Here is a 25,747-nt window from a genome sequence, read left to right on the forward strand (position 1 = left end):
GCAGAAGAGGCAGGCCTGAGAGCACAAGGCCTAACTGCTTCCTTCCACCTGCCACCAGTCCTCACCCTCCCACCCCGGCCTCCCAAGGTGTCCAAGGTCAGCACTTCACAGAGGGGACCCAAGGACGTTAGGCAATGTTTTCTCAACTCTTTGCGTACGCGTGCCCTCTCTGGACAAACAAGAGCTTCACCCCTCCCCCCTTTTAAAGCGATCAGAGATTTCAAACCAAACTGAACCATGCTGACCAATTTCCAAGCAAGGAAATGCCACTTGAGACCATGCTTTTCTGACCTAAAATCACAACCAAAGAAAGTCTACAGATCCTCCCAGGAGTCAGGCTCCCACCCCCCAGGTGGCCATCTGTGACCTTGCTTTTGGCCCCTCATCCTCCAGATGAGGACCTGAGGCCTGGGGGAAGTGGGGAGCATGACCTGCTCAAGGACAGGGAAACACCAGGTGGCAGATTCAGGGCTCACGCTGGAAGTCTCGCTTCCTCCCTCGCCTCCCTGATGCCAATAAACTGTTACCCCAGAGGTAAAAGGGACATGGAGTCCAGCCATGGCCGTTCAACCAGTCTGCAAACACCCCTTGGCGGGGCCCTTTCTTCCCCAGGACAGCCACTGCAGCCTCCGACAAACCCAGGGACACGGGCACTGCGCCCTGGCTGTAGGTCCCAGGACACCAGAATCACGAAATCAACATCAGGGGGGCCCTATCCTGATGAAGGACCTACTAGCAGGCCCCACCTCACAGGACAGCTGCAATGATCCCATAGGACCATGTCTGTCAGGCACAGAGCGCAGTGCCTGCAACACAGGAAGTACCCCCAAAACCATCAACATCCTTGTTTTCATCCCACCAGCCCCTCAGCTGGCTCCTCCACTTGGACCCCTGTGGGGGAAAGAACTATGCACCAAAGTTCCTCTTCCTCCTCCATGGTATAGCTCTGTCACTGAGAAGTAACGGCCTGGTCAGGGACATTTCCAGCTCTCTGCGCAGTGAGATGCGACCCTGTGACTGCCCCTCCCACACACACACACTTAGTGAGATGTGGGTGGGGGAAGCTGTGCCACCTCCAGGCCAAGTCTTCCAAGAAGCTGGACGTAGGAAGAGCCGGGCGCCAGGTGCTGGGGGAGGAAGCCACGGGCGGGAGCATGGGCACCTCGTTCACTGTGTAGAGAAATGCTACCTGCCACTGTCCCACAAGTGAGGAACGGTCTTGTGTTAACCCACTGAGATTGTGGGAGTCCTCCTATAGGCTGCAGTAAGCAGCCCTACGCTGAACCAGCCCGTTCCTCACAAGCCCGAGGAATATTCCAAGTCCGCCAACCTTCCGTCTGGAAAGCCCACGGCCCACTGCGGGTGACTAGGTTGGGCCACCCTTCAGGACCACAGCCCAGTCTCCACCCCGGCCTGGGAGGGAACAGACCCAGCAGCTGCTCAGCCTTCTGCTGCTCTCCAGCGGCCCAGCCCTTGGCTGGTGTCCCCTCTGTGACTGCGGGGTGGGGAGCCCTCCATTCATGCTCTTGCCCTTCTCCCTCCCAACTCAAGAACCACGCACAGCAGGGACAATCAGATAGTGCGATTTATTGCCCCCGCACCCCTCCTTCAGCCGCGTCCAAGCCAGGAAATAGACGGGACCCTTCTCTGCACGGTACGCTGGGAACAGGGGCTAGTCCTGCTCCAGCACTCCTCCACGACCCCAAATCCAGGAAGGGGAGGAGGGACGAGGGCCAAGAAAAACAACAGGACCCGCAGGGAAGAAGAGACGAAATAGTGGAAGGGTGGAGTCAGGTGGCGGGTTGTGATTAAAAGAAAAACTCTAAAGGGAAAAGGACCCTCTCTCCCTTCCCTCCGTGTGGCCCTTCTGAACCGGAAGGGCCAGCCTGTTCATTCCTCGCAAGTGCCCCGGGCGGCAGGACAAGAGAAAGAGGGACCAGGGACCCGTCTCTTCGGTCGTGGTTTCCGTCCTCTCTCGGTCTCCAGTTCTCACGCACGGTCTCTCCCGGGCTCGCCGAGAACCAGAAGGGCAGACCTGGCCGGGGCAGGGTGCAGGGTGCGGGCGGGAGGGCCCTAGGGCCGCCCGTCAGCACCGCACAGAGGTGACCACGGGCCGGGAGGCAGACGAGGCGGCCGCCGCCCTTAGCGCCCCTCTATACGTCTCGCTCTCCGCTCTCCCGGGCCTGCGCCATCCATCGTCCCCGCCAAGCCCGAGGGGCCCTGCCCCCCCCCCCGGGCCTCCGCCCCTACCGGCCCTCCCCACTGCGGCACTCGCTGCAGCGCCCGCCAGCCGCCGCCTCGTCGTCGTCGTCCTCGTCGTCGTCCCCGCCCGCCCGGTAGTAGCTCTGTCCGCAGCGGCTGCAGACCGACGGCGCCCCCACGGCGTGCACCTTCTTGTGTCTCCGCAGCGCGGCGCCCTGCACGAAGCCCTCGCCGCACTCCACGCAGATGTGCGCGGGCTCCTCGCCCCCCGCCGCCCCGAGCCCGTCCCCGTGCTGGGCGCGCTGGTGGGCCAGGAGCCCCGCCCCGTGCCCGAAGCCCTTCCCGCACTCCACGCACACGTACGGCTTGGGGGCCGGAGCGCGCCGCGAGCGGGGCCCTGGCACCTTGGCCCCCGTGCCCGCCATGGCTGCGGCCGCCGCGGCCCCCTCGCCCGGCGCGCCCACCACAATGATGCCCTCGCCGTCGCCCACTGGGATGGCGATCTCGCCGTCCGCCGCCGCCGCCTCCTCGGGCGCCTTGGCCCGGCGCACACTGGCCGCCAGCACCTTGGCCGCCACGCCGGGGCCCGACAGCTCGGGGTGCAGCCGCAGGTGGCGCGCCAGGCTCTTGGGCTGGCTGAAGCCACGGCCGCAGCGCGGGCACACGAAGGGCTTGAGGCCGCTGTGGGAGCGCCGGTGCTTGGCCAGACTCTTGCTCTGCGTGAAGCTGCGGCCGCAGTCGGGGCAGGCGTAGGGCTTCTCGCCCGTGTGGATGCGCTGGTGCTGCATGAGGTTGGAGCTCCAGCTGAAGCGCTTGCCGCACTCGGAGCAGGCGTAGGGCTTCTCGCCCGTGTGGATGCGCCGGTGCTGCACCAAGTGCGAGCTCTGCGAGAAGGTCTTGCCGCAGTCGGCGCAGGCGTTGGGCCGCTCGCCCGTGTGCGTGCGCTGGTGCCGCGTCAGCTTGGACCAGTGGCTGAAGCTCTTGCCGCACTCATTACAGATGTAGGGCGCCGGTGGCCGCGGCCGGGGCGGGGGGCCGGCCGGGGGCGCTGACTGGGGCGGGGACAGCTTGGTCGGGGGCCAGCTGGGGACGTCATCGTCGTCCATGATGAGGATGTCCACTAGAAGGCAAGAGGGCGGGAGGGGAGGACAGTCAGAGAAACCCTGGCTCGACAGAGGGCCGGCAGCTTCGACCCAGCTCTGCCACCTGCCACAGGGCACGTGCAAGGCCTCCCGCAGCTCACTCACTGGTGCGCCTTCTCAGGACGCCCTGTGGCACTGGAGGGCAGCTGGGCCGGGTCAGCGCGAACTCTCCGTGCAGACCTGGCCCTCGGCAGATGCTCCTGTCTCTCTACCTCCTTACCCGCCCTGTTTTCCTCAGAGCATGGCTCACTCCCTGGCATTTTACTGAACATTCATGTGGTCATTCATGACCCACCCTCAAGACTTTTCCTTCCCAGCTGCTACCCGCACACCTGGAACAATGCCTGGAACATAGCCAGGGACTCCAGAAATAACTGGGAAAGAAACAGCATCCACATATGATGGAAGTCTAGGAACTGATACTTGAAGCCCAAAGCACCAAGTGGGGGCAGGGAGGGTCCAGGGAGAGCTCCACTGGAAGGGAGAGGGCGCTCACACCCTGGCCCAGGAGCAAAGGCAAGCCTGGGAGTGATGGCATCACACCTGGGCTCCAGGAAGACTATCCTGGTGCAGGTGGAGGAGGAATAGGACTGGTTAATGGGATCACAGGCCAGCACGGGATCACCTGCCCGGATAACTGGGAGTGCAACCCGCACGTATCAAAGCCTCTGTTACAGATGTCCTTGAACATATTCCTGTCCACCCCATGCAGACGACAGAGGAGCATGGGGCCCTAGTCCTGCCAGCTGTGAAGTGAGGACTCAAAGCCTGTCCAACATCTGCACCACACTGGCTCTGTGCAACCTCCCAGGGAAACTGAGCGACGGCCTCCCCCTGGGCAACCTGCTCAGCTCAGGGAATGGCCTGTGTGCACCTGCAACAAGGGTCTTGCTCCCCCAATCCGGCGGGGCCTGGGCCTCAGCGGGACTCCTCCATGGTGCCCAACAGCCCAGCATGGCCCTCCACAGCTGTGCCTGCAGCATGCCTTCCAAGCCTGCATCGGGAACACTGCTTTCCCGCTCCCTCCCTCACCAGACCCCCGCAGCCCCACACCAACACCAGGCCCAGGCCAGGCCCAAAGCGCTCACATGCTGACCTGGGATAACACTCACAAACATGCAAAGGGGCGACAGGAGGCGCTGAGGTGGGCGCGACACACTTAACGAGCCTCAGTGTGCTTACGTCCTGCAGGGGGACGCTATAACGGAACTCGGGCCTCCACAGCAAGAACCCCAGCACCAGGAAGATGAAGCACAACCTGGAAGAGCCTTGCTCCAGCCCCCTGGCTTCTGCCCACTGTATGGGGTTCAGGGGGTGCCTCGGACCCCTACCTGCTGCCGGTGAGCAGCCAGACCTGAAGGCAAGACCCCTGCTCTTGTTCCAAAGGCACATGGCGGCCTCGGCGCCTCTTTCTGTGGCTCTCAGCACTAAGGACGCTTTCCCGAGGAGCGCGGAGCGCGGGCCGGGGCTGCTCCGCGGCACCGGCAGCTGGAAGGCTTCTGACACGCGCTCCCCGTCACCACCGTCGGCTGCACGGGGCTGTGGAGGGTCCACACTCACTTCGCCACGTGGGTCCAGTTTTCAAGATAATGAACTGGTTCTCTGTCATCCTCTAGTCTCCCGTTCTGAACATCACTACCAAGTCCTGGACTTACACGCATTTGGTGGGTGTCTGTCCACGGCCGTCATGATGGCTTCCAGAGCTACATGTGTCCCACCCCCGCCGCTCCAAGGAGGTGCCACGTCCTCCTCGTGGGACCCTGGTGGGCCCTGGCAGCTTCCCCGCCCCCCAGCCTCATGAGACGCTCCCTGCGCATCTACGTGTCCTGCCCAGACGTGTGATCGCTGTTTCTCCAGGAGGCCCTGGTTTCTTCCAGTGGAAAGTACTTCAAGCCCCAAATCTGGAAATGCTCACTGCTTTTTTTTTTTTTTTTACAGTAAAATTCCGCTGAGTTCACACTGACACTTCTTCCCAGACAAATCCGGACCTACAGGTTTTTCTTGAGTCTGTTCTATGTGACGTCAGCATTTCCCTTCTTCAAAAGGGAGAAGAGAATTTGAACAGCCTGTAATTATTCATTTGCTGACCCCACATTACGGTGCTGAGATAACCACCCTAACACCACCACGGGCGATTACAATTCCTGAAAACACAAAGCACGGCTTTGCATGTGCTGCTCCTGACCTACCAAACCTCTCGTGGCCGTCACAAGACCCAGCCCTGCTCGCCGCCCCTCTCTCTCCAGCCAGTGGCTGTCCGAGGCGGACCTGCTAAAAGATCCCTCGGAAGGGCCCAGAACGCTGTGGACTGAGCTCCTGCTGTGCCCTTCCAACCCGTAGGTCAGTTTTTTTTTTTTTAAGATTTTATTTATTTATTCGACAGAGATAGAGACAGCCAGCGAGAGAGGGAACACAAGCAGGGGGAGTGGGAGAGAAAGAAGCTGGCTCATAGCGGAAGAGCCTGATGTGGGGCTCGATCCCGGAACGCCAGGATCACGCCCTGAGCCCAAGGCAGACGCTTAACCGCTGTGCCACCCAGGCGCCCCCTGTAGGTCAGTTTTAATGAGACCCTTGGCTCGCCTTTTCTTTCTCTGGGAATCCTAACTATGGCCCCACTGTCTTCTGGCATAAAGCACTGCCCCAGATGCCCCAGATTTGCTTCTTTCCTTCCTGTCCAGTGACCTGGACAGAACACGGCTTGTTATCTGAGGGATACTCCCAGATTTGTGATCTGCTCTTCCAAGACCTAATTTTTACAATTCAGGAAGGTCTTCCTGGCTTGCAGTAGTTTATTCTCTTCCTTTGCTTTGGATTTCTGCAAGGACTTCCACATCCACGCGCTGGGATTCTGACTTTCGTTTTTTTTATTCCGTTTTAACTTTTCTTCATTTCTTTTTGATTTTAAACATCCCTCCTTTTTACCTCCAATTTTTCTCAGGGAATGTGTTCTTTTTATTCCTTCTTGAGTTTTCTCCTTCGGTTTTCATTTTGAAATGGCTTTGCTCCTCTTTTCTGCTGAGTCCTGCACCCTCGCTTCTGAGCTGTTCTGATTACGTGCTTCTTCCCCAGGCTGTCACCTGGCGGTGTGTCTCCAACGGGCCTCCCTCTCTGGGGAGATGTTACCTGCCCATTTTCTCTTTTATGCTAACAGTTGTGGGGTGGGAGAGCACTAGTGTTAAGCTCAGTTTGTTCCTGTTGCTTGTTTTTGTGCGGAAGTGTTCCCCAACTCCCAGAGGGCAAGGTTCCCCAACTCTGGGGGGTGAGGCCCCCCAACTCCCAGGAGGCGAGGTTCCCAACTCTGGGGGGTGAGGCCCCCCAACTCCCAGGAGGCGAGGTTCCCAACTCTGGGGGGTGAGGCCCCCCGACTCCCAGGAGGCGAGGTTCCCCACCTCTGGGGGGGTGAGGTCCCCCGACTCCCAGGAGGCGAGGTTCCCCACCTCTGGGGGGGTGAGGTCCCCCGACTCCCAGGAGGCGAGGTTCCCCAACTCTGTGGGGGGTGAGGTCCCCCGACTCCCAGGAGGCGAGGTTCCCCACCTCTGGGGGGGTGAGGTCCCCCGACTCCCAGGAGGCGAGGTTCCCCAACTCTGTGGGGGGTGAGGTCCCCCGACTCCCAGGAGGCGAGGTTCCCCAACTCTGCGGGGGTGAGGTCCCCCGACTCCCAGAAGGTGAGGTTCCCAACTCTGGGGGGTGAGGCCCCCCGACTCCCAGGAGGCGAGGTTCCCCACCTCTGGGGGGTGAGGCCCCCCGACTCCCAGGAGGCGAGGTTCCCAACTCTGGGGGGTGAGGCCCCCCAACTCCCAGGAGGCGAGGTTCCCAACTCTGGGGGGTGAGGCCCCCCGACTCCCAGGAGGCGAGGTTCCCAACTCTGGGGGATGAGGCCCCCCGACTCCCAGGAGGCGAGGTTCCCCAACTCTGCGGGGGTGAGGTCCCCCGACTCCCAGGAGGCGAGGTTCTCCAACTCTGGGGGGGTGAGGTCCCCCGACTCCCAGGAGGCAAGGTTCTCCGAGCTCCCTCCTGACGTTCTCACATCATAGCTGAGTATATGTGACACTGTCCCAGGTTCCTGGCTCTGCAGCCCCCGTTTTGATCTGCACCTCCTCCCTCCTTCTTCCCTGTGGTCAAGAACAGGGGTCGCACTTGGTCTTGAGTTCCCTCCCTGAAGGTTTTGCTCTGAGTGGGTCCTGCCCTGGCAGAACGCTTTCTCCAGTTGGCATCAGAGCCCAGGTGTGGGCCCCAGGCCACTCCAGCCCCAGACCTTCCTGTGGCCCCGAGTTCCCTGCTCCCGGTCTGGACAGAACACCTCCAATCCTAGCTGCTGGCCTCTGTGGGACCACCCCCCAAGCTTTCCAATGAACCCCTAAGGGCTATTTGGGGCTCCTCCTTGCTTCCTTCCCTCCAGCACAATGCCAACACCACAGGCCTGTGGCCATGGGTTTGTCCCCATCCAACTGTATTTTGGGGTCATGGGGGCACCTGCACATCTAAGGTGTGTGTCATCAGCGTGGCCCTAGGGATCGGGGTTTTGCCACATGGTTTTTAGGTGGAGGCCTGGGGAGGTTTAAGGACTGCCATCATTCTGGGCTGGACACAGCATCCTAGGTGAGCCCTCCAGAATGACTCTAAAGGGCACTGCAACACGAGAGCCAGAGCTCTGCAGAGGGAGGTCAGAACCCCGTCCACCCCGTGGGTGACTTCCAGGACACCAGCTGACTTCTTTCGTGTTGGGAGAGCTCCCTCCTCAGAATCACGATGTCATCTTTATTTATGTGTTCGTTTTTTGGACTGCTTCCCATTTTGAATACCCTGTAGCTAAAGCCCCAGGACAGGCCTGGATGGCTCTCCCAGCCCGCCACCGCCTGACTCCGGGCCTCTGACCAGCTGCACCCTGGATGGCCAGGCTGGGGCCATCAGAAGGAGCCCCAGGCAGGTCGGGAAGGGATGCCCTCCCCCGGGGAGAGCGCGGCAGACCCTGGCTGCTCCCCATGGCTGTTTCCACCCCCCACCTGGCTGCCTCTCCGCTCCAGCACTCTGGCTGGCAACCCAACCTCGCAGGACCGCCCAGCAGCTGGAGAGGAGCACAGGATGGACAGGAAGTGCTTCTAAAGCACCAGCCACTGTGAATAACGCCACCCGCTCAGTCTGCACACCATTCCCAAAAATATCAAAATCCAGGGATGAAAATTAGAAAATTCCTGAGGTTTCACAAATGCCCTGGGCAGGTCCATGTCATGGAAAGGAAATGTGACCCCTTGGCTCTTTTCAGTCTCGTGCGAACACAGCTGCCTGAGAAGCACCGCCCAGGTGACCGGCTGTCTGCCCTCCACAGCCCCGAGCTTCCAACTGGGCCACAGCCCAGCAGCAGGGGTCAGCTCCGTGTGGAGTAGGCCAAAGGCGATCCACACGAAATCGGGCAGGAGGAGAGCGAGCACAGCACCAGTGCTGCCAGCAGGGAGCACCGCCCTGAGACTTTCGCTTCAATCGCACACGAACACACACGCGGCTGGGCTGAGGGCGTGTGCAGAACGACTCAGGCCTTGACAACAGTCAGAAGAAATGCCGTGGGTCGCCCTCTGCCATGTGTCTCAAGGTGCCTCTTTGTCATGAGGTGGGGTCACCCAAGGCAGGAAGACACGGGGCGGGGAGGCTCCAGCTTGCGGGGACACAGAGCTGGAATGTCCTTCAGACGACATCCCGTACTGGAGCCCGCCAAGGCCTCCTCACCTGCACCTGAGGCCCTACCACCCAACCCGTGGTCTCCAAGGGGCCCTGAGGCAAAGCCTCCCTTAGGGAAGGAGCCTCGGGCTCCTTCCCCCACAGCAGCCCCAGAAAGCTTTCCAAAGCACTCCTGAGCCCCCAAGGAACGCCTTTCTCCCTGGGGTGACAGTGCCGGGGGCTGCCCACGGCCAGGCCCCTCTTCTTCACCAGAAAATCCCAAGCACAGGCCTGAGCCAGGTAAGGCAGGCATGGTGACCCTGAAGCCACCTACCACCTCCCATGTCCCCGATCAGGCCTGCAAGATCCACATCGGATTGCCGGGAAGAGAAGCCGAGGACCAGCTCTGCCTCTGCCCCACCCCCTTCCGTTCGGCAGGTGCCTCAGACACACGAGGGCCAGGGCTGAGGCACCACCTCAGGAGTGTGGGGGTGGCCACCCAGAGCCAGGACGTCTGTGGCTCGTGGAGCAATGGCTGAATTAACCCGTTTGGAACCACCCTGCGCGCAGCCTGTTGTCCCAGACCGCTACACACCCTTCTAGCTGAAGCCACGACCAGCAGGGCTCTTGCTGGTCCCGCCTCGCTGCTGCATCCCCTGCCTCAAGCTGTCCATGGGGGCCTCCACTCCACAGCCAGCTGGGCCCTCTCCAGCCAGGGGCCCGCACCTCCCGTGGTGGGGAGCCCCTTCCTTGGCAAACCCTGCCCAGCCCCCAACAAGATGGGCCCTCTGGCCAGGCGGTCTCCACTGCAGTCCCCTCTGTAACCACGACCAGCCTGTGGGCCTCATAGAGGCAGGGACCTCGGCCTCAGGCACACTGTCCCCAGCCCCTCACCCACAGAGGCAGTGACATGGGGGCAGAGCGCGCCTCCGTGCTGCGGATGGGGTGCGGCTGACTCCAGGCAAGGCGAGCAGTGCAGGGTATAGGTATCACTCCCGGCAAGCCAGGACCTCCCCTCCATCTCCAGAAGCTCACGCTGGTGGCTGTGGACAAGGGTGGACGCAGGGACTGGGTGGAGGTCAGGACAGGGTGGCATTCAAGGTGCCAGGTGGTGGCGGCAGTGGCAGCTGGGGCCAGGCAGGCTCCGTGGCCACATCCAGAATGTATTTTGTGAATGGATGCTCGATGAGCCAGAAGTCAGATGGCGGGAAGACTCCAGGGTCGGCTGTGCCATGAGGCTGCAACTCAGGGCTCTAAGAGCACCTTCCACCTGCCCTCTTCAGACCTGGGGCCAGGTGGACCAGCCCACCCCGCCCGCCTTCTACAGGGGGCCAGCACAGACACCGACCCCTGCCCTGCAGGCCAGAGCTACCACGGGCGTCAGGCCGGAGTCTCAGGGTAGGAGTCTGGCATGGTCACCCCACAGGAGGCCCCACATGCAGGCAGGGAGGACCTCCCAGGGCAGGCCCAGAACCACGGGACGCACACCACTTAGAAGCATCCAGGCACATGGCCCGTGAGCAGAGCGAAAGGGGGTCACAATGGGGTGGCCCCGCAGCAGGGGGTGGCTGGAGCAGGGACGTCCAACAGATTCCCATGGGGGAGAACAGGCTCAGGACAGCGGGCTGGACGAGAGGGAGGTGAGAACCTGCCCGCACGTCTTACAGGTTTATAAGGAGCACGAGTTAACGGAACACTTGTAGGATTAGACCTCACTTACTCCAAGACACATGTACGTTTTGGAGAAAACTGGGGTTGCTAACTCAGACTGGGTGTTTTGTTAGATGAGGTAAGCGTTCTGTAGCTGTCGTTTCGTTTTTGCTCTTAAAGAGCCCGCACCTATGGGTGCAAAGACAGGACATCTGGAATGTTCTTTAAACTCTCCAAGGGGGAGAAATGGGTGCAAATGGAGAAGTAAGACTGGCATGGGGTCTCTAACCCTGAAGCTGAGTGCTGACAGAGTCACAACGTGACTGAGCTCGCACGTTCCCATAATACACAGCCTTGGAATTTAATTCTAAAAGGGTTAGAAGGCCAAGGACGTGCATCAAGGGGAGGCGGGGGAAGCAGTCCCAGAGGCGCACAGTGGGGAAGGATGGGCATGGTCCTCGCCACAGAGGGCAGCTGGGTCAACGTGAGCACGGAGCCCCCACGACTCAGTTTCCTCCTCTGTAACCAAGGTCTGCCTGCAGGGAGCTTCTCTTTATTCTTTATTCCAGGTCATCTTACATTAATCCGGGGGGGAGGCCGATAGGCTCTAAAAACCCCCAACCACGGTCCAGGTCCCTGTGGCCCTTCCTGGGGATGACTGCGGGATGCTGGCACCGGGGCCGAGACCCAGCGCCCGTTCTGTGCGTAAAGTTTTACTGCCACGTGGTCGCACCCACTCACTTCCATATTGGCTGACTGCCTGCCTGCTGCAAGAGCCCAGGGTCTGCAAAGCCGAAAACATCTCCCCTATGGCCCTTTACATTAAAAAGTACGTTTGCTGACTGACGCCGGCATAACGCCCGGCACGAAAACACACCAACAGCAGCATGAAAGCCAAGTCCATGCTTTATTTCTCGGGTGCCCTACAGGAAAACCCCTGAAAATCGGAAAGTAGAGTCTTGGTGAGCAAACCCCGGGCCCCATGTGCTCAGAGGTGAGTTTTATTCAACCCAAAAAATGCTTTATTTAACAAAACAGGGTACCAATATTGAAAAAATTGGAGAATTTCCTCTAAAAACCCAGATACTCAGCTTCCCCCCTAAAACTGGCACACATCACACCCTCCTCTATAGTCCTGTCACTCCAGCCCCATGACGCCCCCCCCACCCCCCCCCCACCCCCCGTCTACAGCTTCTCGTATGAGAGACCTGCAGACCACCTAGAAACAGGGCAGAGGGGCCAAGACGCTGGGCAGCGAGGGGGTTGGGCCATGAGGATGGAGAGGATGGACAGACGGAGAGAAGCGGCCCCCAAGGGCGCCCGTGACCCTCTGGAGGAAGGAGGCGTCACTCCTGAGCCACGGGAGGGGGGAGAAGGAAGCTGGGGTCCAGGAGGGGTACGGGATCAGCTGAGAACTGCCCAAGGCCACCTCACCTGGGTTCTCGTGACTGGCCATCTGCTGGTCCTCGGAATCCAGCGGCCCCGGAGACCAGGCCTCTTCCCGCAGCTCCATGTCTGGGTTCCTGTGAAAAGGGGAGGAGACGGAAGGACAGTTTACAGGACGCCAGACTAGACGGGGGGCCCCAGGAAGGTAGGCGCCATGTCGGTTCCAATGCGCACTCGAGCTCCAAGCGCCCAGCTTGGCCCTGGCAGGCAGAAGGCGACACGCAGCAGGTACCTGAGGGGCAATGGAGAAGGGGCCCTCATCGGCCCCCTGCACGGGGACCAGCCCAAGCCCACGCACCATCTGGGGAAGGAGGCAGCAACGGGGCTGCAGCGACCAGGCCAGGGTTGCATCCCAGCTCCAGCCTTCACCAGCTGGAGCCCAGGGGGAGAGTCCACCTCCCTGCCTCAGCCTCCCCCGCCTCCGCCTGGCACCCAGATTGCCACCAACACCGCATACACACCAGACGTGCCGTGAGGTCTAAACAAGACAAAGCACAGATGCAGCTCTAGCCCCGGAGCCCGTCCCCGACGGAACGGTACAGCCGACTAACACGGGCACACAAGTCCTCCAAGGAGTTCACTCTCAGGTCTGAGCCAGACTCCGCATCGGGGGCCTGGAGGAAAGGAGCCGACCTCTGGGGTATCCGCACTCAGAGGGGCAGCCAGACAACCCTGGCATCTGGGGAGGGAGGGGCAGGCGGAGCGCCTTCTGCAGCCCCTGGCCACCACTCGCCACCCGTGTCTCCGGATCTGCCCCATCTGGAGCTTTCAGTAAACGGAACGCTATGTCACTGGGTGTTCTGTGTGTCTTCTCTCACTCAGTGTAATGTTTTCAGGGCTCGTCCACACTGTAGCATGTGCTGAACAACACTGTACGGATGGACCACACTGTGTGTGTCAGTTCACCCGCTGACGCTGACGGGCGTCTCGGCTGTTTCCACCTCGGGGCTGAGGAGTAAAGCTGCTAGGAACGTCTGCACGCACACCGTGTGGACGTGTTTTCATCTCTCCACCGCCCACACTATACCCCATGCGACAGGCCACGCTGGGGAGAAATCCCTCACCTCCTTACTGGCCTCAGGCGTCAGATTCTCACCCACTCACCACAGCCTGGGGGCAATGCCATTTGGCAGGGCCTGGCTCATGGGGCCGTCAGCCCAGGCCTCCCCCGCTGCCCCCTGGAGCCTACCCTGTGGAGAGGAGCTGGTGGGCAGCATAGGGAGACCTGGGCAGGCACCCGGCCGCAGGTGGGCTCGTCAGTCCTGCGCTGCACCAGAGCCTAGTACTCCGGGGGCCTGTCCCTTGCTGTGGTGTCACTCCCCGGCAGGAAGCCTGCAGGTGGGCAGGACTTCCGCTAAGAGATTATGCAGCATCCCACACACAATCGACTGAGACCTGGTCCCTGAAGCTGAGTGCACGCAGCTCCGAGCAAACCTCCGGAGCCCCGCGTCCCCCACCCCACACGGGGACCTCACCGCAGACGAGCACCTGCACGCAGCTCCGAGCAAACCTCCGGAGCCCCGCGTCCCCCACCCCACACGGGGACCTCACCGCAGACGAGCACCTGCACGCAGCTCCGAGCAAACCTCCGGAGCCCCGCGTCCCCAACCCCACACGGGGACCTCACCGCAGACGAGCACCTGCACGCAGCTCCGAGCAAACCTCCGGAGCCCCGCGTCCCCCACCCCACACGGGGACCTCACCGCAGACGAGCACCTGCCAATGGCAACCATCTGCCCGTGGCACAATATGCCGGACCCACTTCTCGTGAATCCCCCACTGACAGGGGGCTCACCACCATCCAGGCACTGAAGGGAACCCACTCCACTGCTGGGGGGGCATGAGCCCACCCCTCAGTAACCTCCACTGACCTCTGAGAGAACTCCGAGAACCTGCCTGTGCAGTTAATAAACGCTTGCAGACACAGTGAGCCGTTCCCTCAGCCAACACATTTCCCGGGTCCTGTTCTACGTGGCTTAGATGCCACTAACACATTCGGTTCCACCACAGCCCTCTGAGCGGGCACCACTGCCGCCCATCACACAGATGAGGAAACTGAGATGGCACACAGAGAACTGTGAACATGGGTCATGCAGGCCGGGTCCTCAGGACCAGGAGACGTGGCAGTGACCAAGGCAGACGAATGCTCAGTCACGCAGCAGCGTCCTGGGTGCCCCCCGCGAGCCAAACCTGGACACAGGGTCCCGTTTCCCAGCCACTGGCCCTGGCTCTGTATTCTCCTGCACTGACGTGCCATGAACCACCGCCATCCCCACGGCACAGCAGAGGATGTGAGGGCACAGTGAGGTCATCAAGGAGCAGGGACAGGACGCCAACGGTGTCACTGCAGAGTCCTTGGTCCCAACTGCTCTGCCAACCCACCGTCACAAGGACCTAGAAGAGCATGGGCACAACCGAAGACAAAGCCAAGCCTGTCCGGGGGGTCAGGAGGCCACGCTGGGGGACACTGAACAGGGGATGGAAAGCAGCTGCCTCGGAGGTGCTGCTGAAATGCAGACGGGAGGCGGGGGGCTGGCAGGAAGGCAGCAAGTGGCCCCTGGTCAGAGCCCGCAGCCAAGGCCCAGGCCTCCTCACCGCTGGTCCTGCCACTGACCACGACAGGGAGCTACGACAGGGTCGGGCCAGGTCGGCAAGGAAAAACACACGGGGGTGTCGTGTGCAGGTTCTCGCTTCCACGCATCATCGCAGCACCCACCGTGCCAAGGGAGCACCTGCCCGGCTGGTCACAGGCTCCCCCTACACACAGGGCCCTTATCTGACCAGATCTTCATGTCGGCCTAATGAGAAGACAAGGCGGGACCATCCACAGCTCTGCGGGTGCTGGCCTGTGCTCATGGCACAACCCTTTCCTCCCCACCTGTACCCATCACCCCCACCCACAGGCGCGGGGGTCTCCCCAAGGGCCAGGCGCTGGTCTGACACTAGAGAATGTCATGGTGAACAGGCCATAGCCCCAGCGACATGAGAGAGCCCTGCCAGAGATGAACAAGCATCTGAATGAGAAAGGCGGTTTCAGACAATGAAGTTCCATGAAGACAGACGAGACGGATGGGGAGGGGAGGGCAGGGCAGGAGAGGGCAGCTGCACCAGCAGATCAGGGCAGGATCTCCCAGGATGAGGAGCCACAGGAGGGGGCCTGCATGGGAAGTGTGGAGGGGGAGGGATGCAGAGACAGCGGTGCAAAGACCCTGAGGAGAGACTGGAGATGCAGGGCTGGCAGGGTTCTCTTGCAGGGCTTTGAAGGCCAGAGGATTGAGGAGTTGTCTGAAATGTGGTGACCCCTCTGAGGCGGGCACCAGTACCACACGTGTGCTACAGAAGAGGACACTGGGGCTCGCAGACATAGGTGGGGCTGGGTCCCGGAGGTCGCCTGTGGCCACAGCAAGGAGCATCTGGACAGTAGCAGCGACGGTGGACAGCCAGGATGCAGTGGGACAGCACACGGACTCCCAGGACCCGGGAGGGTGCAGAGCAGTCTTCCTCCCTGTCTGCCCGAGGCATCACCCCTGCAGAGGTCTCCCAGCCCCCGCTCCGCCCTACCCTGAGACCACCAGGCGCGCAGCACCCACACCAGCGCCAGGTGCCCACAGGGGTTGAGAAAAGGCACGTGACGCAGCCGTGGAGGGGTCTGTCCCCCTTGCCCACACACCCCCTCGGGCCCCGCGGGAAGCCCAGCGAGCCCCAGCTGACAGCTGGAGCCACACACGGTTCGGGCGGGGCCTGACAGTCCGGGTTCCCCACGCGCAATCCCGCCACACTGCCGCAGGGCTGCACACAGCTGCTGGGAGCCCCTGGCCAGGCACCCCTTCTCCAGAAGCTGACCTGAGGGGAGACCCAAACCTCAGACGACAACGCTTGCAGGAAAAAAACGTTCATCACAGCCAGATTTAGAGCAGGGAGAAAACTGGCAGAACCCGTCAGCGCCACGGGGGAGAAAGCCCAAGAAAATCCCACAGACGCCAGAGCGTCGGAAGCCGTCCTGACGCCCCGAGAGCAGGAAGAGCGCTTTTAACTTTCTTCTGTTTACCTTCGTTTTCTCAACTTTTTAATTTTTCACAATGAGTAATGACTTCGCTAACGAGGGAAAAAGATGAAACGATTCTCTTTTTCGGCTGGCCAGAGGGCTGTGCATTGTGATGGGAAAAGCGCCGGGTGCTGAGGGGGCTCGGGGGGGCTCGCGGGGGCTCGCGGGGACGCCGCCGCACAGCGCTCGGGTCACAGAGGGTCACCGTGAGGCCGCAGAAGCCCTCGCACACGGCCGCCGGGTGCACAGAACGGTGCGGCCACGGCGGCCAGCAGTCCCCGGCTCCTCGCAGGATACCCAGACTTACCTCGCGACCCCGAGACTCCACTCCTCGGTACACACCCAACAGCATAAAACCCGTGTCCACACACGGACTCGCACGTTCCCGGCGGTGCTGATCACAGCGCAAACCCCAGGGGGAGAAGCCATTCACAAAGGGCCGCGGAGAGTGGACTCCATCTCTCCGAAACGTCCAGAGACTTCCAGAGACTTCTCGGACAGAGATGTGGCTGCCGGTGGCTAGGGGCGGGGACGGAGAGGGACTGCTAGCTAATGGGTGCGGGGCTTTTTGGGGAGTGATGAGAAAATTGTGGAACCAGATGGTGGTGATGAGTGCACAACACTGTGAATATATTAAAAACCACTAAATTGGGTCGCCTGGGTGGCACAGTGGTTAGGCGTCTGCCTTCAGCTCAGGGCGTGATCCCGGCGTTATGGGATCGAGCCCCACATCAGGCTCCTCTGCTATGAGCCTGCTTCTTCCTCTCCCACTCCCCCTGCTTGTGTTCCCTCTCTCGCTGGCTGTCTCTATCTCTGTCAAATAAATAAATAAAATCTTTAAAAAAAAAAAACACTAAATTGAACATGTTAAAAGGGTGGGTTTCACGACATGAACACGACAAATCAGATCTCAAAAAGTAAACAGACTCTAAAAAATTGTATAAGACCCTCTGATTACAGGGCCACAAACACTGAAAATGAGTAAGGGAGCATCTCTCTACTTGCTGGATGAAACACTCTCCCATTCACGGACCGCTTAATAGAGCCAACTACATCTTTAAGGAAAACAAGGGGCGCCTGGGGGGCTCAGTCGGTTAAGCGCCTGACTTGAGCTCAGGTCATCACCTCAGGGTCCTGGGATTGAGTCCCGCGTCAGGCACTCTGCTCAGAGGGGAGTCTGCTTCTCCCTCTGCCCCTCCCACCTCACGCACCCCCCTAAAATAAATAAAACCTTTAAAAGAAAGAAAGGCGAGGTAAGAGAAAGGAAAGTCACGGTCAGTGCCTGCCGGGCTGAGGAGGTGGGCCGGACCGCCTGCTCCTCGGCCCTCCTGTGTGTGCAAGCTTGTTTGCCAAGTGGGTGTGCTGTGCTTCCCCCAACCATTAGCATGGAAGTCACAGAAAGCAGGGACTTCCCAGACCCGAGTCTCCACCTCAGGCCCGCTTCCTGCAGCAAGAAGCCCTCGGCCTTCACTCCGTCCCCTCCCTGTCCGTGTCCTCGTCCTCCCTCCCCCTCCCCGGGAACCCGCGGGCTCTGGGGCACCCGGGCCAGGACGCGGGGCCAAGACGCGGGGACGGGGCGCTCCTCCCCCAGCTGCGGGACGGTGGCGGCGCCTGCCTGTGGTCACATGAGATTCCCGGGTGCTCAGCGGGCAGCTCCCAGGGGGCCAACGTGGAGGCAGCAAGGGGGCCCGTGGGTCGGAGCAGGGACCGGTCTCCGTCAGGCACATCCACCCAGCACAGGCCACTGTCTTCCCAAAAGGAGATGGGAGCCGCCCAGCATAGGACCCTCCCTGGAGCAGGAGGAAAGAAGGTTCTTCCCTCCAGACCCCAGAGAAAGAAGCCTGTGTACACAGACCCTCTCGCTCCTTCAGGGCCCTCAGGGGCCACGGTCTCTTCTCCACAACCACCGCCCCTCACTGCCCCCGGTGCAGAAACCTGTCTGTGGGTCTTCACTTCTCTTGCTCGGGCTCCCACATCTGTGGAAATAGAATCCGTGTGCTTTTCTCCCAAGAATCTGTTTCAGTCAGCCCCAGCCGGAAACCCTAGGAGGGCAGAGGGAAGTCTCCCCTCCCCTCCCCAGGGGACAGGTTGGAGCTGAGAGGGAGGCAGCCGCCCGCCTGGAAGCTGCCCCCTGCTCAGAATCCGTGTTACCTGCATGTTTAAATGGCCACACTTTAAAAGATGTCTAAGTAGCTACACGAGATCCTCCGTTTTGCCCCCTTGGCCTGTAAGGCCCAAAATATTTACCTTCTGGCCCATTACAAAAAATGTTTGCTGACCCTGACACAGAGGAGTGAGGGCTGCCAAGACATGGGGGGAAATGTCCCAAGCCAAACAGACAGGAACGACCTGGAGGTGCCATGCCCCAATGGGGGGGAGGGGGAGGAGCAGGCCAAGTGGCTGTGGGGGCCACAGCAGGGACGTCCGTCAGAGGAGGCCCTGAGCTCGGGGGTCAGTGCCCCCGTCACTGTCCTGAAATCCCAGTGTCACCTTGCATTTGTTTTGCACACGAAGTGTGTGGGACAAGGGAGCATGCACCAAGCGCTTGGCCACTGCTCCCCACGAGACCCAGCAAGTACCCCCAGGGCCAGGAGAGGGTCAGGACAGCACCCGGGCTGGGAACTAAATCAGAGTCCTAGTGAAGAGTTGGGAAGGGTGCTCGCTAAACGCTACCCAGGTCCCATCCTCTCCCATTCACTCATTCATCACTCAAGAAGCTGCTGCGGCCTCCGGCCTGACCCTGTGGGCCTGTGGGTCCTATACCCAGGATCTCAGAGTCGTGGGGGAAGGGCTGCAGGCCGCCCCCCACACACACACAGAGAGGTGCACAGAGAGAGGAAGCACTGCAGTGTGGCCTCAGACAGCCCCTGACCATCCCCCACGACCAGGAGGCCCCCGACTTGCTCTGGACCAAGCCTTACTATGCGATTTGATGTGTGACACCTCTGGAGCCCTGGCCCCCCATCTTCCCTCCCAGCTCCCCCAGTTTCTGCCCGCCTCTCTGTGACTTCGCCCAGCTCTGACCTCCACTCCCCAAGATGAAGGGCAGGCCTCCCCCAGCCCACCCCAGTCCATCCCAGCCGGGCCCTTGAGCGATCCAATTAGCACAGGGGCTGAAAGGGCTCGGCTGCTATTAAGCTCCAGACAAATTATTGTTATTATTGTTGTTATTAGATCCCGCCCACCTCCTCTGGATGCCAGCCCACCAATTAGCCCCTCTCTTTCTTCTGCTGCCAATCTCACCGCCTCCCCTCCCCCGCGCCAGCAACCAGATGCTCCAAACAACGCCTGCAGAACAAGGGCCCCTCCTGAACCTGTGCCCCAGGCCCGTCCCTCCAGGACACGCCCCCTGCTTCCTGGACCTCTCCTCACCGTCCTCCCCTCCCCTGCTCCCTCAGAGCTGAGCTGTGACTTCCACCTCCTGCCCTTACCTCCCACCCACTCTCCAACCACTCCTCCCAACCTCTTGGTCACCAAATCCAGTGGCTCTTTAACCCCTGTGCTGGCGGCGGGCAGAGCCCAGCACACACTTGCCTCCCCACCTACTCCTTCCCACCCCTTCCACCCTCACTCTGCCTCCCCGTGTCCACCCCCTCCCAACACTCCTTTAAAGCCTGCTGCACATCACAGACCAACTCATCTCTTTATGTCACACAAACAGCCCAACTAAAGATGGGCGCAGGATCAGAACAGACAATTCGCCAAAGAAAGAGCTGATCAGCACGTAACGGGATTCTCGACCTCATCTGCCATCAGAGAAATGTACATCAAAACCACGATGAGATCCCACGGTGTCGGCACGCCATAACAGAAAACACAAAACCGCAAGTGCTGGCGAGGATGTGGAGAAACTGGAACCCCGTGCTTGCTGGTGGCGATGTGAAATGGGGTGGCCACTGTGCAAGACAGACTGGCAGCTCCCCAAAAGGCAGAGCATAGAATGACCGTGGGATCCAGCAACTCCACTCACAGCCATAAACCCAAAACAAAAACACGCTCACACAAAAACGTGACCACACGTGTTCACAAAGGCATGGATCACAATAGCCCCAAACTGGAGACAACCCAAACGCCCATCAGCAGATGAATGGATACCCAAGCTGCGGTCCGATCATTCGACAGAACGTCATTCTGCCACACAGGGGACGAAGCACTGCCACGCCACATCGCAGACGAGCCCTCAACACATCACAGCGCGTGAAGGAGCCAGACACAGAGACCACGTCGTGCGTGACTCTGTTCACGTGCGTGACTCTGGATGTTTCACCAGAACGGCACACCCACAGAGACAGGACACAGGGGAGTGACTCCCAGGGACTGGGGCAGGGGCAGGGGCAGGGGAGTGGGTGCAGTCTCGTTCTGGGATGACGACAGTGTTCTGGGGGGACGGCTGCACCTACCCGTGAGCACATCAACCACCGCTCCACCGTGCACTCTAGAGCGGGGGTCGTGTGCTAAGAGACTCACGCCCCCATGAAACTGCTAGTTCCCATCCCCGCCCTGCCTGCACCACCCTGCGGCACGTGCCCATGGCACTTCACCCCAAACCCAAACCCACCCCTGTAACTCGCCCAGACCCTCAATCCCACTGCCCACCTGCAGCCTGTCCTCCATCTGCCTGGCACCTTCTCACCTCTCAAGGGTCCACGCACCCCCCACCCCGCATCACATGGCCAGGCTTCCTTCCTCCCCAGCGGGCACCACCACCTGGAATCGTCCACCCAGCGCACACACTCACTGAGGGGAAGCAGCCTGGCTGGCACTGGCATCCTTGACTGGATGGGGGCCACTCAGACCTCAGACCCCTCTTCGGCCTGGGTGGTGATACCCCACAGCCCCACTGGGGTTGCAGGCAGATCCCTCTGCTCTCACCAGCTCCTACTCACTTCCCTTTGCTCCAGGCCTGAACACCCATCTGTTCCCTCCTCTACTTCCCACACCCACAGCTGATCCTGCCAAGCTCTCACCTCTGCTTCAACGCTGACGTCAAGTCGGCAACACCATCAGAACCTCAAGCCCTTTTTTGGGGGGACAGGGGGCCCTCTGTCCACTTTTCCCATTTCTTCCATGATAGTCTGTTCGGATTTTTTCCATCTTATCGGGAGTCAGCTGGGTAGATTGTACTTCCCCAGAACACTATCTACTCCTCATTCAGATTTTCAGCTCACTCAAAGAGCTGAGCAAAGCAGTCCCTTATAATCCTGCTCCTCTGTCCCCTCAAACCCCTTCTTCCTCTTTTCCTTGACTGGGCTGCCTCACTGTAAGCCTACTTCACGGCTTTCTTTCTAACATCCGCCTCCCACCTGGCCATGCAGGCCTCACCCTCGCCATCAGCCACCGCCCTCGTATCCTCAGGGGCACCAACTGCCCCAGCCTCCGATCCTGTGCAGCCCTCCTAGGGGCACAACGCCCCCCCACCCCAGAGCCTAAGCAGATGGCAAGCTCCAGAGGCCCTGGTCCCCACTCCCTGCTATCTCCAAAAGAAACCAGTTCTAGAATTCCTAGAACCTCCCCATAGGGTTATGGCGGCAGGGGCGGCGGGGAGTGTGGAGGCCACCTGCCGCCATCCAGGAACAACCACCATCCAGATCTTCAGACATGTCTGTGAACACTCCTGACTCTTAAGTCTTGGCAAGTAACTGAAAATTGCTTAAACAAAAATATTCTCTAGACAAAAAAAAAAAAAAAAAAAAAGATGGAAGCCTGCCTATAGGCCATGTTACGTCTGTCACCCCTCAATCAGGCCAGACCCCCATTCTCTGGGTGTGTTTGTGTCCTTCCACCTTGCCCATTCTCCCCATAGACTTGCTGCCAGGCCCCAGTGAAAGTAGCACCTCCCCCAGGAAGCCTTCCCAGACTTCTCCCTTCCCTCAGTTCAACTGTCTTCTCCTTTGAAATTAATAACGGGTCCCATTCATCAAGCACAGACTACATTTCAGACCCTGTGCACAGAGTGCAATGGGTTCATAATCCTGATCCCCACAACCACTGTCAGAGAGGAGAGGACAAGCTCTCTGGGCAGGCTGCCAGAGTCCGACTCAGCCCCACCACCCAGCAGCCATGTGACCTTGGACAAGGCGCTCCGGCCTCTGTCCCTCCTAACCCTAGTGGGCCCAGCGTCAAGATCAAAGGAGACGATGCGTGTGAAGTGCACAGCCAGAAACCAGGCACCCAGAATGTGCCTGGTGACCCCTGACGAGAACTGTTAAAACTGGGGTTCAGAAAACTTTGGTGGCTGACTCAACATCACAGAGCTACCAAGCAGAAGAACAGAGACTTCAGCCAGGTCGGCCAGCCTCCAAGGTCGTCATTGCTTTCCTCCTTGCCCTCAGGATGCTGGCACTGGCTCCCTTAACTGCCATCATTACAGACTTGTCCTGCAGCCCCAGGTGGCCGGGCAGAGCAGCACAGGGCCCAGGTCCACTCACCCAGGCTCGGCTTGGCTGGCTGCTCAGTGATCGTGAGGCCACAGCTCTCCGTGCTACTACAACAAAGCCACTGACGCCATTAGTGTGAGTCACCCCTGAAATGAGAGGCTAGGGCTCGGAGTGCCTCGAACTGGCCAATGACCCTTCGTGACAATGCACCCCACAGCAGAGGGAGCTCCAAGTCCCCAACTCAACAACAGACACCGAAAAGGCCCTCATGATAACCTTTGTCTACCCAGACCCCAGCCTCGGCCAAAAGAAAGAAGTCAATAGAGCAATAGAGCCTGCGGCATTATGGCGAAGGGCCAAGCTCTGGAATCACATGCAGGCCAGTGCTCCCTGTGTAGCTGTGGGGCCTGGGGCTCCATCCCATGCTCCTGAACCGGGGGCAACGACCCCCATCCCAGGACCTCTGAGAGCTCAGGACAGTGAGCACCAGGCACAGGACCAGGCACCTGCCAAGTGCTCAGGAAGCAAGTGCTGTCAAACTTAGTCTGTCACCACCAAGAGGCCATAGCCACAGCTGACTCTTGGAGGCCCGAGGACATGCAAGGCTTTGGGCAGCATGGACAACCAAGCAAGGTTTGGAGGCTGAAATGTGTCTGAGCATAGGCGCCCGGAGAGCTATGTGCCCAGCAGTGACCACCAGAGACCTCGGGCCAGCCAGGCCATTGCTGGAGGCCAAGGGCCAAAATGGAGTCCAGAGCTCACCATCATCCTCCCCCAAGTCCCAGGGTTCTCTTGGCCAATCCTTCCGTGTCCTTCAAGGCACAGGACACCCCACCTCCCCCAGGGACACGCCTCCCTCTGGGAACCTGTACTTCTGGGGGCTGTTCCAGAAAATCCCCCCCTTCTGTATGTGTCTCCCCAACAGGCCTCCAAGCTGCTGCAGGACAGGAACTGCCCCCCAATGTTGCTCAGCTCTGGGTCTGACACGGGGAAGCCTTCTCTCCCACCCCATGGCAGAGCACTGTGCCAGGACCACTGTGCCTGTGGACCCAGCACATGGCCAGGCTTATCCAGGGAATGCTGGACTGTGCTCTCCACAATCGAGGAAACGAGGAAAGAGGGAAGTGACAGGTCCACGGTCACCATGCTGAAGGAGACAGGAGGCACAGCCTGGCCTAGGAATGCTTGGCTCCAGAGCCCTTCTCACATACCTGACACTCAGCTCTCTCGAGGTTTGCTCTGGCTTTAAAAGGAATGCATTAAGGGCTTCCTACCAAGTCAAACTGCTATTATCGTTCCATTTGATCAAGCACAGACTGAGACGTTAGGCTCACAAAATACCAGATATGGAGCTGGGATTTGAACTCGGGTCTGTCTGACCCCACCACTCCTCACGCCACAGTGTTGCTCATGGGCCAGGCATGGTGATAAGCCCTTGGAGTTCTCCCGTTCCTCAGCTCAGCCGGGGTGGGGGTTAGATCTGGAAGGCTTCCAAGGGAAAAAACTAAGACAAGAGATAACAAAGTAGGAATCTGATCTGCTCTTGGGGCTGAGGCAGAAGGCAGGAGGTCCAGAGGGGACCGTAGCAAAGGCAGGCAGGTGAACGCCAGCTGCATTTAGCCAAAGAGGCTTACAGTCTTAGAGAGAAGATAAGCCCAGATCAACAGCAACTGTGCTTCCCCAGAGCGGAGGCCAGCTCTTGACTCCCAACTGGGTCCTCAGCACTGCCCAACACAGGGCCTGGTACCAGGAAACCACACACCAAGTGACCCCCTTCCTGACACCCTTCTAGACGGAGCTGTGTAGCGATGCCTTCCCTGGGCTCCCACGGCCCTCCTGACTTCCCCACAATGCTCTGGGGGAGAGGGGGTACTCTGTGTCCAGGTCCCCGTCTCTGTCCGCCTGCTCCAGGACCTTGTTCGTGCCCCTGTACCTGGTGCCCAGCATGGGGCCGGGTACTGGGAGAGCCTGTGGGTCACTTTTCTGTCGTGGGACGCCGCCATCCTGTGCCTGTCTGACCCCTAACTCCACGGACTGGGGCGTCCCCCCTTGCGGTCGGGGCTGGGAGCGGGGGATCTCAAGCAGCACAGCTGGGCGCCCGGGAGGCCTCGGGGTGGCCTTGGGGCCCGGCCACCGTCCTCCCCGGTCCCGCGGGCCACGCGGTGCCTGACCTTGGCCCAGTCACTTCCCCTCCGGCGCACGCGCTTCCTGCCCGCCGCCCGCGCCGGGGCGAATGAATGAGACTCCCGCCGGGCCAAAGCCCGTAATCACCGGCCAGATCAAAGGCCGCACGCAGTCCGCCCGGGGCGGCAGCGGAACCCGGGCTTTTCTGAAAACGGGAAGGAACGGGAACAGGCCCGGGACCCAGACGCGCCCCCCAGGCCGCCGTTTCCGGTCAGGCCAGCCCAGCCTGCGCGTCCCCTTCCCCCACCGAGGCCTCAACTTCCCCCGGGAATCGCCACCACTTCCGGCCACGACCTGCCGGAGAGGCTGCGGCGGCCCCACCCCCAAGCCCCCAGCCCGAGCCCCGGCGCTGCGCAGGCGCGCTCCCTCCCCAGCGCGGCCCCGACGCGGCGCCGCGCACGCGCGCTCCCCACGACTCCGCCTGGCGCGCCCTCGCCCGCCCGCGTCACCGGTCGCGCGCCCACTCACGCCCCCCCAGCACGCGCACGCGCACTCGCCCGCCCAGTCGCGCTCGCCCGCCCGCCTCCCCGCCCGCCCCCCGCCCGCAGCCGGGCTCCCCGAGGCGCGCGCCCACCCCGGCCCCGGGTTCACGCCCCCCCGCCTCCGCGCCCTCCCCTCACCTCCTCGGTCCCGGGGCCGCCGCGCCGCACTCCTCCTGTCTCCTCCCTCGCGGATGGTGGCAGCGGCGGCAGCGGCGACTCAGACCCTGGGGTCAGGGGGACGGGCGCCCAGGCCGGAAGTGACCTTCCTGGCCGCTTCCGCCCGCGCTGCTCCCCCTCCCCTTCCCACACCCCGCCGGCCTCCACCCGGTCCTCGCCGCTCTAGGAAGGCGAGCCCGGCGACCCCCTAGCCGCCGGCCCCCCCCCCAGCTCTATGGTGCGGAGCGGGAGCCCTTGGGAGCCACTTCCGGACGCGTCTAGGACACGGGTCCTCCGTCCCCGCTCTATGGCGCCGCGCGCCGAGGGGCTTCGGACCCCGCCCCCTTTCAGGACAGGAGGCGCGGGCCCGGCCCGTTAGGCGGAGACTTCCGGGTGTCTCGGGAGGTGCCC

General features: G+C 60.9%; 1 protein-coding gene across 3 annotated transcripts; it reads right to left on the minus strand.

The window, feature by feature from the left end:
• Positions 1–1,567: 1,567 nt before the first annotated feature.
• ZNF787 (zinc finger protein 787) lies at positions 1,568–25,747 on the minus strand. 3 transcript variants are annotated; one of them, XM_045774237.2, is made up of 3 exons: positions 25,319–25,747; positions 12,081–12,169; positions 1,568–3,322 (listed from the first exon to the last, which is right to left on the minus strand). In XM_045774237.2, the coding sequence occupies exons 2-3, from the start codon at positions 12,157–12,159 to the stop codon at positions 2,247–2,249; spliced, it is 1,155 nt and encodes a 384-aa protein (XP_045630193.1). In that variant the 5' UTR covers positions 12,160–12,169; positions 25,319–25,747; the 3' UTR covers positions 1,568–2,246. The 3 variants fall into 3 exon arrangements, with proteins under 3 accessions (XP_045630193.1, XP_045630195.1, XP_045630194.1); XM_045774239.2 differs by lacking the exon at positions 25,319–25,747 and adding an exon at positions 24,686–25,000; XM_045774238.2 differs by lacking the exon at positions 25,319–25,747 and adding an exon at positions 21,105–24,679.

This window comes from Ursus americanus, chromosome 21 (assembly GCF_024610735.1).
Source record: "Ursus americanus isolate L20-20 chromosome 21, mUrsAme1.1.p, whole genome shotgun sequence".
In the NCBI taxonomy this organism is placed as follows: domain Eukaryota; kingdom Metazoa; phylum Chordata; class Mammalia; order Carnivora; family Ursidae; genus Ursus; species Ursus americanus.

Coding starts and splice junctions, on each gene's coding strand:
- ZNF787 (XM_045774237.2), bottom strand. CDS start 12,159: ATGGAGCTGCGGGAAGAGGCCTGGTCTCCGGGGCCGCTGGATTCCGAG. Junction 3,323..12,080: donor GGCCAGTCACGAGAACCCAG/GTGAGGTGGCCT, acceptor CTTGCCTTCTAG/TGGACATCCTCATCATGGAC.